Source organism: Trachurus trachurus, assembly GCF_905171665.1.
Source record: "Trachurus trachurus genome assembly, chromosome: 8".
Lineage (NCBI taxonomy): Eukaryota > Metazoa > Chordata > Actinopteri > Carangiformes > Carangidae > Trachurus > Trachurus trachurus.
Window position 1 is genome coordinate 17111621 of NC_139905.1, and position 19570 is coordinate 17131190.

The 19570-nt window shown below is 42.8% G+C and overlaps 1 protein-coding gene across 1 annotated transcript; it reads left to right on the plus strand.

Annotated features, from left to right (window-relative positions):
- The first annotated feature begins 266 nt into the window (after window positions 1-266).
- ern1 (endoplasmic reticulum to nucleus signaling 1) lies at window positions 267-18516 on the plus strand. The gene is made up of 22 exons (XM_083977352.1): window positions 267-520; window positions 6042-6162; window positions 8823-8856; window positions 9049-9121; window positions 9344-9416; window positions 10323-10445; window positions 10989-11090; window positions 11179-11440; window positions 12004-12082; window positions 12442-12601; window positions 12908-13023; window positions 13126-13320; window positions 13767-14037; window positions 14138-14228; window positions 14321-14510; window positions 14741-14840; window positions 14959-15158; window positions 15318-15465; window positions 15606-15733; window positions 16186-16309; window positions 16979-17046; window positions 17141-18516. The coding sequence occupies exons 1-22, from the start codon at window positions 440-442 to the stop codon at window positions 17675-17677; spliced, it is 3276 nt and encodes a 1091-aa protein (XP_083833478.1). The 5' UTR covers window positions 267-439; the 3' UTR covers window positions 17678-18516.
- Window positions 18517-19570: the final 1054 nt, after the last annotated feature.

The following is a 19570-nucleotide window of genomic DNA, read 5'->3' on the forward strand; positions in this document are numbered from 1 at the left end:
GAAACTACACATAAAGAGCTATTCACATCCATATTTAACGCTAATATTTGCACTCCAGCAGCTCTGCGTGGAGGAAGCATGCTCTCCATGCTGCTTTCAGAGGGCGGACTACCGCAGGAGACGATGGTCTCCCCGGATCCGGTTTAATACCACATCCGGTGTGCGTAGCTCTGCTCTGATTGGTCACGCCGACTCCACATCCCCCCCCCTTCTCCACTCGTTTGGATATCTATCCCAAAGTCCAACCCCCACGATTTTCATTCCAGGAAGAAGCTGAGCTAAACCAACGCCGTGTCCACCGCCGCCGGATCAATGCCGCTCACAACGTTACAACGTCGATAAAAGATTTCGTAACGTCAGCCTGTGAGACAAATCGTGTTTTCTATGTAGCCGACGGCCGACCGGACCGACTGTCTACCCCGGTTTGAGACCACAAATCATGGACTGGACGCCGAGCAGCAGCCGGGCCCTGGTGTGGTGCATCCTGGCGTTGCTTTGCTGCGCTGGTTTCCCACAAAAGGTAAGAGAGGGCTAACTGGATAAGCTAGCTTAACTTGGACAACATTGGCTCAGAGTTGCTTGCCCGCACCTTTAACTTAACATAGGTTTCATGCTTTTCTGACTTGAGCTTCACAAACATATGTACGAGCTAAAAAATATATATCATTGAGTGGACGTTTAATGTTGGTCTGTGTGCTGCGTGGTGTTGACTTGTCATGACAGAAGTGGGCTAACATTAACATTAGCCGGTCTGCTAAAAGCATTGATCTTTATAGGTTTCTAATATATTGTTATTGACTTTACCACTGTTGTTGTAGGAACTGGGATATTTTCCACTCTTTTTCTGAGTAACTTTAGCAAATGGACTTTTAAATGCATCTGTGAGTGGATCGGTGCGTGCATGTCCCACCATATGTTAGTGTATTGTTTTGGTTTAGGGCCATATTCGTGTTTTAATTTCATCACCACCCACTCAATTATCTCATAATCATATCAGCAAACTAGTCGATTTAAGAACAAGCCATTTTGTTATTAGCAGTGTGAAACCAGCCTTACACAAATAGCGAGGTGCTGATGCTGTGAGCGTTTGTTGACATGCTAATAGTTCTACTATTGGGATGTTAACCGAACTCCTTATCATTTCACAAGTCTGAACACACATCCTGTGCTTGCAGCAGCAGCAGCAGCAGCAGCAGCAGCAGATGCAGCAGCTCTTGAGATAAACATTTAGTATGTTAGAGCTTGTATAGTGCATGTTGCAAAGGTGGCAAACCAGACAGAACAACGTGATGAGTGGTGTTGATATTAACAGAGGTCTTTGGTGTTGGGCTTCACTATCTCAGACACGTGTAGATCAAATAGTAAACACAGAGGTGCAGTGCAAGAAGATTGTGCTCTTTGTTGATGTCTGATGTAGTTTTTTTTTTAACTAGTACCTATCATCCACACTTTTTTTTTTTTTTACATCCTGAAAGCCTTCTCTCTCAGTGAAGTCAGCAGGACCGATACTGTGTGTTAGTGTGTGCACCTTCTCTAGTCTTTAATTTCAGAAGCTCCATGTCAATGCAGGGAGTTGTTACAGCATGATGGATCTCTGTGGCCAGGTTGATTAAATCATGTCCAAACTGTGCCATGCCGGTGTCCACACACACACACACACACACACACACACACACACACACACACACACACACACACACACACACACACACACACACACACACACACACACACAGAGACATCTGTGTTTCTGTGCAAAATGCTGACTGATGTGGTTTTTTTGTTGGTGTTTTTTTTTTACCTTTCAAACTGAGTGAAAAGAGAACGGATTCCACAGAGTTTGTGGCTGGTGCAGAAGTGAGCTAGTTTACTTTCTGAAACTGAGCCAGATCCTTAGAAAGACTCAAGGCAGACCCCATTAGCTAGTAAAGCACTTGAGCTAAGCAACAGATTAAAGCAGCCTTATAATCCCCTATCATGTCTCGGGTTCTTCTCTTAGCCTGTTAGATAGTCTGTTGGTGGGGTGGGAGGGGGTGACAAATGATCAGCTATCTATAGATAGTGACATATGAGTGAGAAAAATAGAGATACAAGTGGAAGAAGTTAGTACCGGACGGAGTCATTATGTTTCTCTTTACGCTGTCTCTTCTTGACAGTTGAGCTACTTTAAAGCAATCTGTTTTTCCATTTGAAGGAGAACATGGCCGTGACTGAAATGTAGCTTGATATTTCAGGAGGTATTGGTGAGTTCATCCTCTCTCATGCCCTTCCTCACATAACTGTAGGCTCTTCATAACTTGTCTTTATGTAAAGCACATTGAGTTGCCTTGGTATGAAATGCGCTATATAAATAAAGATGCCTTGCCTTGCCTTGCCATAACAACACTAATAGTTTCTTTCATTTTTTAGCTTCAGATTGATTGAGAAATGATCATTTAATTTAATGAAAAAGTTGTGATCTTAGCCTATCTTATCACACATACAACAGTAGATTGGCTGTGTGTGCCTGAACGAGGGCCAACACGTGACATCCTACTCACTGAAGCAACACCACGCAGAGAACAACTGATAGTGACTGTGTTGACAAGGGCGGTTGCCAAATGTCCCTCCACTGATCTCTTCTCAACTTTTAAAACGTGAAGCACATTGAGCAATCACAGACCCTTTGCCTGATGACACTCCGAAGAAAACAAAACACTGTTGTCTTTGCACAGACAGACCTGAAAAGGAAACCTCAGGTGGCCTCTTTTACAGTATGCAAGACTTTTAGACTCATTGATCATAGGGCTGATGAATGCCTCATTGCTCATGTTTGCTCATTTGCTTAAGAGGAATTCTTTTGTTGACCTTTGTTAACATATTTAAAAGTTGTTGCTACACTTCAGAGGTGATGAGCATTTCTTGGTTCCTGTGTCTGTACCAAAGGAAGCTGCAAACACTGCTGATTGCTGCAGACGAGCCGTCGGTGGAGTGTTTACGGCAGGAATTAAGCAACAGTTAATTTGGGCCCAGTTAATGCACCATAAAGTCAAGACTAGAAGATCTTTCTTAGTAGTATTCATCTCACCTAGAATTATGAGGATGTTGTGTCTTACATACACTGTTGCCAGGACTTTTATGGCATGATGTGACTAGTTTAGTCTCTGATACAGATCACCAATTGACTGCTTCCTGTTTCTGAACGTAAGCTGCACAAGCCTGAAAGATTTTGGATTTGCCTCCTCCTCCCCTGCTGCATCTCTGACTGCCACAGACAGTCTGGATAAGACCATCAGTTCACCTGATCATAGGAAATACAGACACTTGTTGCTTATTGAGTTTAACCATGGTCTGATGTTCAAAAATGACAACACCTGTGAAAAGTTGCTCCTCAGAAACCTGTTTTCCTTTAGGATGCAGCGCAGCTATGTGAACACTGTTGGGCTTATTTGTAAATACCGCGTACCTAGTCTTTTTAATGAATATCAGCCAGTGCAAATGAACTCTTTACCTTTCTCATCTCCTCTATCAAGAGTCCCAGTATCTCTCATATTTACCCTAGCAGTTCTTCTTCTTCTTTTAGGATAAGTTATTTCCTTTTTTTTATATAGCATTTGCCTAAACTGCAATGCTCCAAGGGTTCCTGCTGAAGAGCTTGTGTTCACTCGATGGGAAAGCTGCCAGTTACAGTCAGTCCTTTTGTTCCGGTTGGTCTGCCATGCAAAAGTCCGTAAAGCCCTGTGACACTGCAGGCCTGCTGCCAGTGATATCATGAGCATTGTAGTCTGCGTTCCTTAAAGCGATGTCTAGCCTCATTGCAGAAGGAAAAGTGAAGACCTCGGAACCTGCCAAGATTTTTGGTTTCGCCCAGTTCTGTTCTTATTATGTAACTCGCTTACGCAACACCTAAACCAGTTCTGTGTTCGACACAGAATAAGGAAATGAGAGGGAATGCCCTGATTTTTCTTGTATTAAGCCTTATAACTCACCTCGGTCACTCTGTGCAGCAGGGCATTTTAATCCCAGTGTCCCAGAGGCCTTAACACTGTAGCATATTCACCATGTGGCTGAATGTCAGGCAGCGTCCACCCAAGACTAGGAGACCAACAGATGTTCAGACAGTTATTTGCTTGCGAAACCAAGAGCCCCTGACAGAGGTTATGTGGGGCTGAAAAACAGATCAGTTATGATTCTCCCGGTGCACTTGTGCTCGTGAGTATGTGGACAGCCCAGTGGGAACAGACACAGGTGCACAGCACTGTATTGACTCAAATGCTTGTTGTGAATGTGAGATTACAGCAGGGGTTCTGTAGGCAAATGTGGAAGCACTCGGTTTCTCTCTCTATGAAACTTTCAGTTTATGGGGTTGTTTTGGCCTCCTCAGTGTCTGTTTGTCCAGTTATAACTTGCTTGTATTTTCCCAAATTTATGATGAAGAACAGGCAGAGGGAAAGAAGTAAGCATTGTAAAAAATGCCCACTCGCTCCTCTCAGACTGTCTGGTGCTGGTCAGATTTCTTGGGTTTTGCCAGGAAATGCATGCTGTGTGACTAAGAGGAGCCACCCTGAGCGATGGTGATTGCATTTGCTCACCCCGCCACATGCTGAGGCCTGACTTAATAGCTGTGTTGGTTTGTGTTGGTTTGCGTCTGGCGCACTTCAACCACCCTTCCCTATCTCCTCAAAAATGGCTTAATGCTCAGAGGAGTGTGTTGGTAATTATAAACTGGTAATCTCCATTATATGTAGGGGCTATTTGCACTGTCCCCCATGGGTCCTGTTCAGGGGGATTAGTCAGGGATGTTGATCAATACCTCTATGGTTCAGCAGGGGAACGAGGTCTGTCTCAGCGACCCAGCTTTTCTAGGACTCCTGTGGTAAAAGATGGCAATTTTAGTGGGGCTCCAGGTTTTTTTCATTCCCGAGCTGACTTCATACCCTGTGGGATAACCCAGAAGGAAATTGGTTCAGAAAGGCACTTCTTTCTTTCTTTGTCTCTTTTGATGAAGAAGTATAAGAAGAACTGGTCAGTCTGAGTTCATGTGATCCTCTCTGGTTTAGCGGGCAGTCGCAGCACTCAAACTCCCCCACCGGACCTCTTCCTGCACAGCCGGTGCCAAAAACCATAAGAAGCCCACAGCCTGGTTATCAAGAGCAGCAGCGTTTTTTGAATTCCATAGTGGGTGAGCAGAGCGGAGCGCAGCACACGTTACCCACGCCACAACGTTGTTAACTCTGGCATAAGACGAGTCATGAGGCCAGGTCACGTAGCTGTAGCGTAGTGGTTTTTGGGTTCAGTTGTTTTCACCGGATTATCTTTTGTTTGGTTTTCCTTTTCTCTGGTAAGTGTGGGTGTATTGTTTGTCCAGTGCACTGTTTACTTCTGTCATATACTGAACCAGTCATGTCTGGTTATTTTTCACATATTTCTGAGTTATAGCAGCCCACAATTTATAGGGAAGTTGACTCAGTTCATTGCTAAATTAAAAAAAGCCTTGTGGTTATATGCTGTGCTGGTGTGTTCTTCAGATGTCTTTGTAAGGCACTCACTTTAAGTTCATTGATTTTTTTCAAGGCCAAGGTAGCACGCTGCTTCCAGAAAAAGGCTAACTGTACCAGGGTGATGATGATGAAACCAGGCCTCTCTCTTTACAATGCTGTCAATTTTGGCACATAGTGAATCATCTTCTGCCAGATTTCTTTAAATTAGTGCGTGGATAATTTCAATGCCACACTCTGATTTCAACATATTAGTAATGGTCGGTCCAGGTGTGTGTGAAGATAACTAATGCCCGAGTGAACAGTTGCTGAAGTCATTATTCACAACCCTGATGCAAGTCCACACATTTGAACCTAATGTCTAGATGTAAGAGGGAACATGCATGCTCATTCATGTCTGCTTAGCAATGTCTGATTGGAACTTGAACATGTGCTCATTTACAGGTATAATATAATATATATGTTATACTGATATTTTAGCGATGAGTCAAGATGTGTTTTTACAGTACATCTCCTTGGTTTTATGCACTTATTTATTTATTTTATTGCATTGTGTTTCTCCAGGGGTTTTGCAATGCTGGCACGGTTTCTCTCCCTGAAAGCCTGCTCTTTGTGTCCACCCTGGATGGAAACCTGCACGCTGTTAGCAAGAAATCAGGCTCGATCAAATGGACTCTGAAAGAAGGTAAGAGGAGAAGACTGCAAGTCAAGTTTTTGTTTGTATGCCTGGCTCGAGGTGTGGTTTCTTATTCAGGTTACATTTGCAACAACAAGGCGCTTTTGTGTGCTGCCACCAGGACTCGGCAATACATCCTTGAATGTGAGGGAGGCTCATGATGGACGTTGCACCATCGTGATTTGGACATGTCTGACTTTTCAGACAAACCGTAGCTACTTTTTATAGGACAGAGTTGCTAGTTCTGCTCTGTGAGTGTATCTGAACACAGACAAAGTAGCAGACTGATAATGGACTGAAGCCGGCTGACGTTAGGCAGAGTGTAAATACGACACAGACACATCATAAATATGCTAATAGGCATTTTACACCACCTAGTGATTTTTAGTGAGTTCCAGCAGGTTTGAGCAGCAGCAGTTTGACAACAGTGTAGTCCTTCAGTAACACACTTTGATTGCACACAGTCCAGTGTTTTTTTTTATGTGGGGTTAGTAGAATTTCAAAAAAATCTATATTTTAAGGTATTTGAAATTGGTACATTTTTATATGTACAAACAATGTTTGTGATAACTGATTTAAAACCAACATTTTTAAAGCAAACCACTCGAAAACATGACACTATAGAATTAAACCTACATCATTACTGTTGTTTCCACCACCATGGAGTAATTCAGGCCTATATTTTTAATCATGACATGTGTAGAACCAACACAAGCTTCATTTTTAACTATAACGTGTGTTGTTCAAACACATTACATCTTGTGTTTAGGCTGTACTTGTAGGAAAAGCTGTGAGATGTTGCTAGGCATGGAAACTTGGTAATCATTAACCGAGAAAGGGGCAAATACAGCCTGTAATCAAGGTCAGAGTGGGCAAGGGTAAGCAGTTTTGCTGTAGTGTCACCTGCACACACAACATGCACTGTGGTTACCATGTTTAAGTAGGCACATGCTATAGACTGACGGGTTACTGGAAAACATGTGCTTAAACAGGCTACACATTGAGTGTTGTTTCTGGAAGTTTATCTCCCCTAGAAGAGACCTTGAAGATTTGTCCTGTCTTACATATATGCTCACATTTTCCACCCTCCATAAAATAAATTGTGGTTGACTAAAGTCGTTTAAGGCTACAAGCCCTGGCTATGTCCAGCCAATGCCCAAATCATTAATAGTCAGAGGCTTAAACTGCTCCTCCGCATCATCTGTTTTACTGGAAGAGCTATTGAATATAAATTTGACCGTTGCCGGACCAGGCTTTGCACACACCTGTTGTTGTTGTGCTCCAGTCAGGCAACTATACACCCACATAATGAGGGCGAAGCAGAAATCTTCTCCCTGCATCCAGACAGTACAGCTCAGCCAACACGCATGTCCTCCCACTGTTTGCTCGTCACTCCCACTGGCGTTGTGTTTGTGTTTCAGCCACCCAGGCTAAACATCTTCCTATGCAGCGCCCAAAACCATTGTTTTGTAGGAGCAACCCCTACAATTACATTTAATGAATGTAGATTCTTGGCAAGCACAACAGTCATTGACCAACCTAAGATAACCTCCCCACCACCACTACTTGCTGTTGTTGACCCCCACAGGCACCCCCACGGAGTTTGGCACCATCTGGCCCACGCCCTGTATGTTCACACTGCAGGGAGGTGCGTGTTTGTCAAGTAGCAATGAGGGTTTGGGCTTGATGTTTTAACCCCGAAGCTCAAAGACACATATTATTTTATCTTTCTTCAGCTTAAAGAACCACACTGGTAATTTAAACTTGTACATAACCCCCCCCCCCCCCCCAGGTAGCTAGTAGTTGTTATTCATGCCACATAGTATGGCAATCAGCTTGCAGAGACCATAAACATGATTGTAGTTGTAATCTAGTACAGTCATAATGCACTGGATCATAATCACAGTGAAAGTAAAGTATGAACTCGTAAAAAAGGAGCCTGCACTTCCCACACAACACAGAAGTAATGTGGCGTTGCCAAAAAAAGTAAATATGACTTGATAATGATTAATCTCTAAAAGTTTCTAGTTTCAAATGGTGTGTCATTCTCTGGTGAATGGGAGCTAATAGCTGCCCAGAGGGTAGAATAATTTTATTTTCTGGTGCACTTGGGAGGAAAATGGGAGGCAATGAAATGTATGAAACATGTAGTAAATGGGCTTAAATATGCAAAAACATGATGTTCTGTTAATCATCAGTCCCTTTAGGCCATTTCAGACAGCGAGATGTATAAATGTTACTATGCTCTTTGCTTCAACTGCCATCTCCAATATTTAAATCTGATCAAAGATTTTTTTTTTTTTTTACTGTAGCTTGATAATAGTCAAATGTGGCTCCTGCTTTATTGAGTCTGTTATACTAAGTACTTCGTGTAAGTAATCGTTTCCTGTGTGACTCTATCTGATCTCTTGAAACAATCTTTTTTTTCTGTTCCCATGGTTTAGGTTGGTTGGTTTGACTTATTCACAGAACGTCGTTAGCTTAAAATGTCTGTTTGCCTTTCATGTTTGCCACAGGGAATCTGTTTTCACTTGGACTTCGTGTCCCGCGTGGTTGAATGTCACCGGTCTTCATGTCATTCTCTTTCACAACGGCTAATAGCCACAGTTTTCATTCTTTGTTAATATTCTTGTCTATCTTGACTTACATCTCCTTTCTGCTCCTCACAGATCCAGTTCTTCAGGTCCCTACCCACTTGGCAGAGTACGTACCATTGACTGTTTTTTCTGCATGAGAACACGCGTTGTCTATTCTTATGTGTTACACTTGTAAGAAAAAGAGATGAGTGCAGACCTGTTGGGCTCGTTCTGTCTGCCAGCCAGTCTACTTGCTTTATTAATGTCCATCTGCCAGACACGAGATGTGATGCTGTTTCTTCTTCACTCTTTCCACCAGACCAGCTTTTCTGCCTGACCCAAATGATGGCAGCCTGTACTCTCTGGGAAGGAAGAACAACGAAGGCCTCACAGTAAGAGGAAATAACTAAATCACAAATTCAGATCTCCCCCTCTTTTTTTTTTGTAAGAAACACTCAGGGGAACTTCAGTTCCCTGTTCTAGAGAAAAAAAGCACATCCTCTCATGACATATGTGTATGCCAGTCACTAATTCAACCTCATTCTGAACCTACACATATGTAAGACGCACAGAATGTCACGTATGGCTAATGTTGATTCATTGTTCTCAAACAGAAATTGCCATTCACTATCCCTGAGTTGGTCCAAGCGTCTCCCTGTCGCAGTTCTGATGGGATCCTTTACATGGGTAAGGCCTGTTCTCAAATACAAACAAAGCCTCTTGACTTCACACATTGCTCTTGTATTACTGAACACTTGCATTTGAACTATTTGACTATGAGATTGAACTGAATTGTTCTCATGATTTTCCATACCCATAAGAGTGTGCAATCTACTATGTCCCAGCTCACCTAAATGAGCAGGTGTTATCTGGACTGGAATATGTTACAGTACCTTTCTTTTCCACGTAAACCTGTGGCGGTAGGCCGTGCCCTTTTGAATTTAACGGCTGGCAGAGGATAGTAACTGTGTCATTGTTTAAAAGGGAAGCAAGTGACATTTGCCTCCCCACAGTCATTATCAGTGAAGCTTTTGTTTTCATTTAACCGACTCTGCTGCCAGTACAAAGTATATTACAGATGCAAAGGTCTGAAAATGCTACGGGCTTCAAGTCTTGCATGTTATTCTCAATCTGTCCTCCTTTGAATCAAAGAGTGTGTGTCCTAATTTATGATTTCTTAATTCATCTACAATGATTCATGGTTAAGTTGTTATTGCCTCTCCTTCCACTGACATAACAGGAGAGATGGCAGCACAAAGATACCATGGGGCTGCTCCATTAATTATAGAATGACAACAGCCATGGTTGTAATGGTTAAATGGCTGCTTGTTCTTTTGCTCGACTGGGCTTGCACACTGTGCTCCTTCTGGGCAAAATATATCTCAAAGGGTTTGTTAGACTGTTGATTTGTATAAGGTGTGCATGAGGAGTGGACAAATGTAGCAGCAATACAAAAACAGTATGTAGAGACAGAATTGATAACATTATGAAACTGAAATACTCAAACTTTTGCAAGGAACAATATGAATGCTGTATTCATGTCAGAAAGAGCTCACTTTTTCTGTGTGTATCCGTCTCTGCGATCATAAACAGGTAAGAAGCAGGACTTGTGGTATGTGGTGGACCTACTGACCGGTGAGAAACAGCAGACCCTGACCTCCTCCTTTGCTGAGATGCTGTGTCCCTCGTCATCTCTTCTTTATCTTGGACGCACAGGTAAAAACAAAATCAAGACACACAAGTTCAGCTCTTTTTTTTTTCAACCCATCCCAATCAATTGTTGATTTAATCCGTCCAGTCAACAGGTTTATTTGTCTCGTTTGCTCAAGACTGTGGCAAACCTGTATTTACCTCCCACTCATCCTATTACTACCCCTGCCCCACCCTCATTACAACCACCAGCTCCTGATCTGTCCCTGTAGCACTTAAAGTCTAAAAAAGGTGGAATGGTAATTGTAGCCCTGCACATTGAATACTTTGTTCAACGTGACTTGGTGTTAAGTCAAACTCACTTTGTCACCCAACAGGTTATAGGCTGGATTTTGTATCACAGTATCCCCACATATTGTGTTCTTTGAATCACACCTTTTGGAGCAGAAGAAATTGAACACCCCTTTGCATTTACCTCCAGAAATAGATACTCAAAGCCTGGCTTTTGTGTACGTTATGCAAGGAAGGGAAAGGAAAGGAGGACTACTATCTTTTTTTTAATTTTTTTTCCTGTGTGGATAAGATGCTGTTGTTGTCTCTCCCTGTTAGAGTACACCATCACCATGTATGACACCAAGAGCAGGGAGCTGCGCTGGAATGCCACCTATTCTGACTACGCCTCGACCCTTCCTGATGATGACACCAAATACAGTAAGACTCCTGTACACTTCTTCTGGCTTGTTTGGAGCTTTCTGACAGACTAGTGCTAATCCCATATCCTCTCTTTGGTCGCCCACAGAGATGGCTCATTTTGTGTCCAACGGCGACGGCCTCGTGGTTACTGTGGATAATGAATCTGGAGACGTCCAGTGGGTTCAGAACTACAACTCTCCGGTGGTGGCCATGTACATTTGGCAGCGCGAGGGCCTCCGCAAAGTTTCACATACTAACGTGGCCGTGGAAACCCTGCGGTACCTCACGTTCATGTCCGGAGAGGTTGGCCGCATCACCCAGTGGAAATACCCATTTCCCAAAGAGAAGAAACCCAAGAATAAGTTCATGTAAGAAGACTGAGAGTGATGACTGACTGACCTGATGTTTTCTCAAGGCTCACCTTGATCATTTTTCATTTGTGTGATCAGCTAAATGTTTCAAAAATATTTGGTTTTTAATCTTATTTGTACTCTTGAATACCATTCAGAGAGCAATGATTGGGCAATAGTTAAGTGAAACATGTTGTAACCTTCAGTGTCAGGATACATTTTAGATTCCTTAATGTGGGGATTGAGTCTCGACATGTAATATCTACAAATGGATGCTGGACGGGGCTGATTTCAGCTCTAGTTTTATGCAGAACTACAGCTTTCTTTTTATATGTTGTGTTCACACCTGCTTGTGCTGAAAATGACAAAGCGGACTTTCAGTGGTTGATTGTGAAAGTTTTGCCCTTTTTTCTAGAGATGTGATGGAGAACTATGAAAATTCCTCTGAATTTTAAATGAGTAATGACAGACATACCCCTGCTCATTTTTTAGAAGTATCACTGTTGTACATGAAACTTGGTGCAAGGTATTTCTACGATTAAACAAGCAGTAGTTTGACTGTTTCACTTGTTCTCTTCCAGGGCCACATTGTACGTGGGTAAATACTCCACCAGTCTGTACGCCTCTCCCTCGCTGGTGCATGATGGAGTCACTGTGGTGGTGAGGACAGTTTCTGTATATTTTCATTTACATTCCTTTTCATTTGGACATAAACATAAAACATATAGGTTTATTTAAAGTTGTTAGTTTTGTACTCCCTTACGTTCTCTTTTTGGTAAATGTACAACCTTGTTTTGTGGTTTCTCAGTTACTCTTCCCTTTTGGTGAGTGGTTTTCCAGGTGTGCCAGTGAGTGTGCTGGCATACATCCTGCCTGTTCCAGTTGTGTCATAGCTTGCCCCAGCTGAAGTCATTTTTCACTGCTCCTAGAAAAATATTGTTTTTTCTTATGTAATCCTGTGACACAGCTGAAAGGGAATTCATCCCAACTCCTCCTTACATGTTTGTATGTGTCCACAGCCTCGTGGCAGCACTTTCCCCATGCTGGAGGGTCCTGACAGCCAGGAGACTGAAGAGGACAAGGAGTGTGTCATCACACCCAGCACCAGTGTCAAGTTCAATTCTGCACTTCGGGAACAGAACCGCATCAACTTCATGAGGAACTATCTACTCCTAATTGGTAACCAGGCAGTTATAGGATGAATCTTTAGTTTTACCTCATGCACAGAGGTTTGATGTTAAGAAAGACTTTGATAAAAACGATTATCACAGAGGGCTGTCTCTCATTGCTGGCCCTGAATGGTCTTCAAGTGACTGGTAGACTAAGACTGCCCCCTGCTGGATGATAAAGTGAAGTCCTGAATATAAATGAAACAATATAATACGGTATTCTTGCCATACACTCAACACAACTGCAAAAAGTGTTTGGCTCAGATTCTGCTGTTCTTGATGATAAAGCACATTATTAAAAAGTTCACTTTTTCAGGTCATCATGAGACGCCCCCTGAGGCTCATACAAAGATCCTGGAGAGGTTTCCTGAAAGCTTCCCTCGCAATCAAGGCAACGTCATCCCACCCACCACCGACAAGAAAGTAGAGGAGGTCAGTGTGTGATCCATGAGATATTTTGTCAGAAGTTTTTACAGATATATCCAAGCGTCTGCAGAGGTTTTCTCACCCCCTCTCCCTCTCAACATGTCACAGAAGGTGAATGATAGTGGTATGGATGACGGCCCCCCATCTCCTCGGACTGAAACATCGATCCAAGAACCCGGCTCCAGTGGTCGCACCATGCGTCCAGAGGCTCCTGTGGACTCGATGCTCAAAGACATGGCCACAATCATCTTCTCCACTTTCTTACTGGCTGGATGGGTGGCCTTTGTGATTACCTACCCCAAAGTAAGTCTAACACCACCCCCTACATACCTACTACTATTGAATCTTGGCGCATGTAAACCGGTGCCCATTCTAATCCTGCAGTAAATGTCTAAGCATAAGAAATGGCAAAAGTATCGAAATTTAAGAAAATACTTCTTTATCTGACATTTAAATACAGTACAATAATGGGTACTATTACTACAAGTTTTTACGACAGTGTAAATATGCACTCTGAAACTGTAGGGGGAGCTCTGTAGAGGGAAAAAGCGACCAAAACAGCAAAAAAGCTACCGACATGTATACTTCCCCTTTAAATTGTACTTACCTGCTTCCATCCAAAGGGAGAAACGAGACCTTTAGTCTAAAATAGCTTCAAGTTCAACAATAAGTACTGACGTGTTGAGCCAAGGAGTTAACTAAAACTTCACAAAGTCATAGTTGTTATTTGGTGTCCTCTCCTGCCGCAGAGTGTCCACAAGCAGCAGCAGCTGCAGCACCAGGAGTTTCAGAGACAGATGGAGGAGAGGTTGGAGCTGCTCCAGAGGCAGCAGCCGTTTCCCTCTGCAGACGTGGGTCTGACACTGGGATTGGTCCCGGACAGCGACTACTTGGAGGTGGCCCGCACTCGCTCTGAATGCTCAGACCACAGCAGCCCCAACGTAACCCCCCGCGCCTCCAACCACTCTAACCTGTCTGTGTCTGAGTTGGGTAGTTCGGCCAATGAGCACGAAGATGGAGGTAGGGATAAAGAGAAATTGACATTACATTTACATTGATTGGTTTTAGGCTGCTCTAGACTTAAGTCTTAAGACTTAAAATCCTGTATTTCTGTTTTCAGAGGAGGACTCCAGTGTTGTCCGTGTGGGCAACATAACTTTCCATCCCAAAGAGGTCTTGGGTCATGGTGCTGAGGGCACCATTGTCTACAAGTAAGTCCGAACAGCCAGTAAACAACTACTTATACAGAGTTAGTTGAGTGTGGAATATATGTGACTTTATTACAATGTTGTTTCTCCACAAGGGGTCAGTTTGACAACCGTCCGGTGGCAGTGAAGAGGATTCTCCCAGAATGCTTCAGCTTTGCAGACAGAGAAGTTCAGCTGCTGAGGGAGTCGGATGAGCATCCAAATGTCATCCGTTATTTCTGCACGGAGAGAGACCGTCAGTTCCAGTATATCGCCATCGAGCTGTGTGCTGCTTCACTTCAGGAGGTGATAAATGGCTCATCCTTTAAGCACTTATTTGAAGTCTGGGAAAGGTTGAAAGTTAATTAGGTTGATTGCATGATGTGGCCATGATGTAGAGTTGTGCTATAAGTAAAGAAAGGAGACAGAATTTATTATCACCATTCACTGAACAGAAAAAACACTACAAGAAAACATTCCCATGCTAATTTAATTCAGTGTCAGGGCTTCACTGATGGCTGTTGTTCATGTTCTAGTATGTGGAGAGAAAAGACTTCAACCGTCATGGACTGGAACCTGTTATGCTGCTTCAACAGACAATGTCAGGACTAGCCCATCTGCACTCTCTGAATATAGGTATTGTATTCATCTTTAAAAACAAGGTCACATGTCGCATTATTGGTCACGTTGCTTTTAGCTACACCACTGACATGACGGATGGCTTGTTTTTCTCCTCTCCCCTTTATCCTCACAGTCCACAGAGACTTGAAACCCCACAACATCCTGGTGTCCATGCCCAACGCCCATGGTCGTGTCCGGGCCATGATTTCAGACTTTGGCTTGTGTAAGAAACTAGCAGCAGGCCGCCACAGCTTCAGTAGAAGGTCTGGTGTGCCAGGCACCGAGGGCTGGATCGCCCCCGAGGTTCTCAGTGAGGACTGCAAAGACAATCCAGTGAGTCTGATAGCAACAAAGTTAACACAATGAACTAAATGAATCAATAGGGGAATACATAACTTGATTCTGAATACAAACTCTGGGTGAAATTTTCTGTTTTAAATGCCTTTTAAAAAAAAAAACTATTTCCAAACTTTCTATTTTTTTCCCTTGTAGACCTGCGCTGTTGATATCTTCTCTGCTGGTTGTGTGTTTTACTACGTGGTGTCTCAGGGAAGTCACCCTTTCGGCAAATCTCTGCAGAGGCAAGCAAACATCCTACTGGGCACACACAACCTCGATCATCTGCAAACTGACAAACACGGTGAGGACCACACTTCCTGCCTCTGATCAATTCCAGATATGAGTTTGTGATTGGTTGTTAGAAGTATTTTTGCTACAGATGTGAAGCCTGCAATTTGTTGGTTAAAATAAATATTTGACTTCCTGAAAATTATTTTACAGGGGATATTGTTGCAAGAGATCTAATAGAGCAGATGTTGAGCATGGAGCCTCACCGGAGGCCTTCAGCTGAGAGTGTTCTCAAACACCCTTTCTTCTGGAGCCTGGAGAAGGAGCTACAGTTCTTTCAGGTTGCAGTTACTTCTTGACAATTTCACTACTTATTGTAAAGGTCATATTTTTAGGTTGGCCGTGATGTTGTTTAACCTTTCGCTTATATAAACCAGATGTTAGTGAACCTGTGTATATCCTCTCATGTTCAAAATTGTATAAAGGGTGTTCAGCATGTAATTTTTTGCTGATAGGTGCGTAAAATGATTTGGACAGTAATGCCAGAGTTTTGTATTAAATTATGTAAGGAGCTGATTCTGTTCAGTTCGACAGTCTAGATACTTGGAGAATGTGTTAAAATCTTCTGCTTTTGTTGATGAGACAGATCTGACCTACAGAACGTATTAATGATTCAAATTCTAGCACAGCACAATGTCTTTCATGTCTTTTTTTGTGATAACAAGACTGCAGAACATCTGCCTGGCATATTAGTTGAAATTCACACTTGTTATTTATTTGTGACTTCTTACAGGATGTCAGCGACAGAATAGAAAAGGAACCGCTGGACGGACCAATCGTGAGACAGCTGGAGAGAGGAGGCAGGGCTGTTGTCAAGGGTGACTGGAGAGAGCACATCACAGTGCCACTGCAGACAGGTACTGCCCTTAAACTTTCACAGCATATCAAATACAAGCACCAGGAGCCACCTGTTGGAACATGGTCCTGACTCTGGAATAGCTTGAAATTTATTATTTCTCTCATGTTCACTAGATGGGTAATTTGGAGCTAGTTAGAAGAGATGCATAGCTACAGGCCTGATGTGCATCCATAGCTGCACTGAATGCTGTATCCTGTCACCAGAAATCATTGCAAATGGTGGTTATGTGTGTCTGCTGCTTCCTGTCTGCATCAGCACCTACCTAAAAACCACTAACCAGCGGTATTTTTTAAAAGTGCTTTTCTTCAGATTTTATACTTAGTTGATTGATTGAATAAAGGCAATAGTCTAGATAAATTATTTTTGGTTGAAAAGTACAGAATGATAAATGTAAGATTATCATGTAGGTATACAGATGTGGCATTTATTGGAACTTCATAGTATGAAAGCATACTTGTGTTTTTCCTACATTTACAAATTACTACCTCCTATAAAACTGGCTAATTACTTTATACTTTTGATAACATTTTACCAAAGTCATCTTGTGAGATAAACACTCAGCTGTATCCTTTCAGGATTTCCTCTTCAACTGTCCCATTTTCCTAAATGATCAGCAATTCCTTCTGTACTTAATGCTAAGGGGTTTTTCGCTCTCTTTCTTTGGCAGATCTGCGGAAATTCCGGTCCTATAAGGGTGGGTCAGTCAGAGACCTGTTACGTGCAATGAGAAACAAGGTAAGAGAGTTTTATTGTCATTATAATGAAGTGCTTGGTGTTGATTTAAAAGAGATTTCGACTGTCAAGACTGAATGGTTGACTGTCCCGACAGAAACACCATTACCGAGAGTTGCCTGCTGAGGTCCAGGAGACTCTGGGCTCTATTCCTGATGACTTCGTCTCATACTTCACTTCCCGCTTCCCCCACCTGCTGATGCACACCTACCTGGCCATGCGGACCTGTGCACCTGAGAGGCCTTTCCTGCCTTACTACTCCACTGTAGAGCACCTTGCCAGAGCGCAGTCCCAGCACACGCAACCGGGGCCACAAGGACAAAATGAGCCATGCACTCAGCAAACGCCAACACACACACAACCCCAAGAACCTACACATTCGTCACAACCGGTGCAGGTGTGTCACATTTCACCTGCTGAACCAGTGGCCTCAAAGTCACCAGATGAGCCTGTATCTCCACATTTGCCAGTTCAGACCGTTCAGCCAGCGCTGTCCACACAGACTGACATGCACAGTCAAACAGCGGACCCCACATTTGCCCCAGAATCGCCTACAGCTCCTCTTGGGCAAACTGCATCCACTGAAATGCAAACACTGCCAAATCATCCTGCATTGGACAATGAACCAGTGTGAACTGGAGTCAGATGGACCCAGCAGCACAGACGGGAGCATTGCCTTAAAGAGTGGACACAAAGTGGGAAGCAGTTGCTGAGCTTTGAGCTGGTGAGGACCAGGCCTGCAGTGCCTGGGATCCACGGCCACGCGGAGCAGCTGCACTCCTCTGGATTAAGTGCCTTCTGCTCAGCTTGGTTCATATGTCCCCCCGTGGAACCGTCCACAAGGTGTCTCTGCCCAGAGGGAGTCGGATAACCAAGAGATTTTTGATGGATATTTTCTTCATGATGGGCTGAGGAAAGAGATTTTATATTTTATTTTATAAGGGCATGTCCAAAAAAAATGTATGTCTCAAAAAATATCTGGCCTCTATTGTGGGAAGCGTCTGTATATTGTTGAACATGTGGGTAGTTTTATTGTGCAATGTTGTATTTCTGAGTGAGCCTGTTCACTGCACAGATACTGTATGTATATTTTTGTATAGACTGATTCAATTTGAATTTGGATCATTATTGATGAATCATTTAATGTGGCCGAGGTGCCTTTTAAAAAAAAAAAAAAAAAGAGAAAAAAAAAAAGAATATCACTGTGCTGTATGGCTACAGATCTTTAAATTGACTATGCTAATTGTGCTTGATTCCAGTTAATGCTGCTAGACTGCTCCTCTTTTGTCAATCAAGACTATTGTGCTGACTCGGTAAGAGTGTACTGTTCCAAAAGGTGTTGTTCAGGGTGACATCTGAATTCATTAGATAATTTTATCCTCGTAATTATGTAGTCAAATATGAGCTTAGAGGTCAGGCTGCAGAATGCTTATGTGTAATAACTTTCAAGGGTGTCAAAGTGAAGTTAATGACATGCACAATAAATTCTATTTTTTTATACTAAGCCTGCGTATGTTGATTTATCTTGGCACATCTCAAAATGGGGATGTGGAACTACAAATAAAGACAGTTCCTAAAAGAAGTGTCTTACTTTTCCCTGAGCAAATAGTTGTATTTACATTGCTGCATGTATATTGCTACAATTCACAGTTGTTTGAGCTGCCTACAGTATCTCACATTAATGGATTTAATATTCAATGTTTTTAAGATGTTAAGTAGGCTACTACTGTCCAAACTGACTAGTTGACTAGAGTTTAAGGCAACATGCTCTTTTAACATGGGCACCACCACTCAGAACTTGAGACCGGCCAGACTCTGAAACATGAGCATTCAGCATATGTCACTCATTTCTATATGTAGGGCAGTCTAAGGCATGTGTAATATTTGATGATTGAACTTGAATTCTACAAGACTGAGATTTATCCTAAGTGATTTTCATCAGTTAACAGTTGCTGTATCTTCCCCCAGGCACAGTGTGACTCACCCTACCTTGCCAAGGTGTAACATTACAGCTGAAGACAATGTAGTACCTACAACAGATAGCAGACTGACCAGAGTGTAGGTGATACTGACAAGATTATTCACATTGCACAACATGAAGGAGCAAGATGACCTGGACTGTATGTTGAACATTTTTATGAAACATGTCTTTATTTTGTGTCACTTAAGTTTACATGATCTGATTTGGCTTGTCTCTTTAGTGGTAGGCTACTTTATCTCCTACACCCAGTAGGTCTATGTGCTCTAGGGTGTGGTGGCTCAACAAAGTTTTTATTATGTGCTGATAAATGGCATTGCGGAAGTCAGATAGGTGAGCTCTGTCCTATTTTCCTTCATATTTGAATGTCAGGGATGGCCTATTTTTGACTAAATATTTTTATCATGGCCAGTTTGGATACATGAGAGAAGCAGTGGTGATCTTGGGTGTCTGGTAGGGTTCCTGATTTCTACATGGTCACGTGTCGTGCAGCTTTTCCCCAAAAACGAAACTTGGGGAGCCGCGCAGACTCAGTGCAGCCCAGCCGCT

Coding starts and splice junctions, on each gene's coding strand:
- ern1 (XM_083977352.1), top strand. CDS start 440: ATGGACTGGACGCCGAGCAGCAGCCGGGCCCTGGTGTGGTGCATCCTG. Junction 9,122..9,343: donor AGAACAACGAAGGCCTCACA/GTAAGAGGAAAT, acceptor GTTCTCAAACAG/AAATTGCCATTCACTATCCC. Junction 14,511..14,740: donor GTGCTGCTTCACTTCAGGAG/GTGATAAATGGC, acceptor TTCATGTTCTAG/TATGTGGAGAGAAAAGACTT.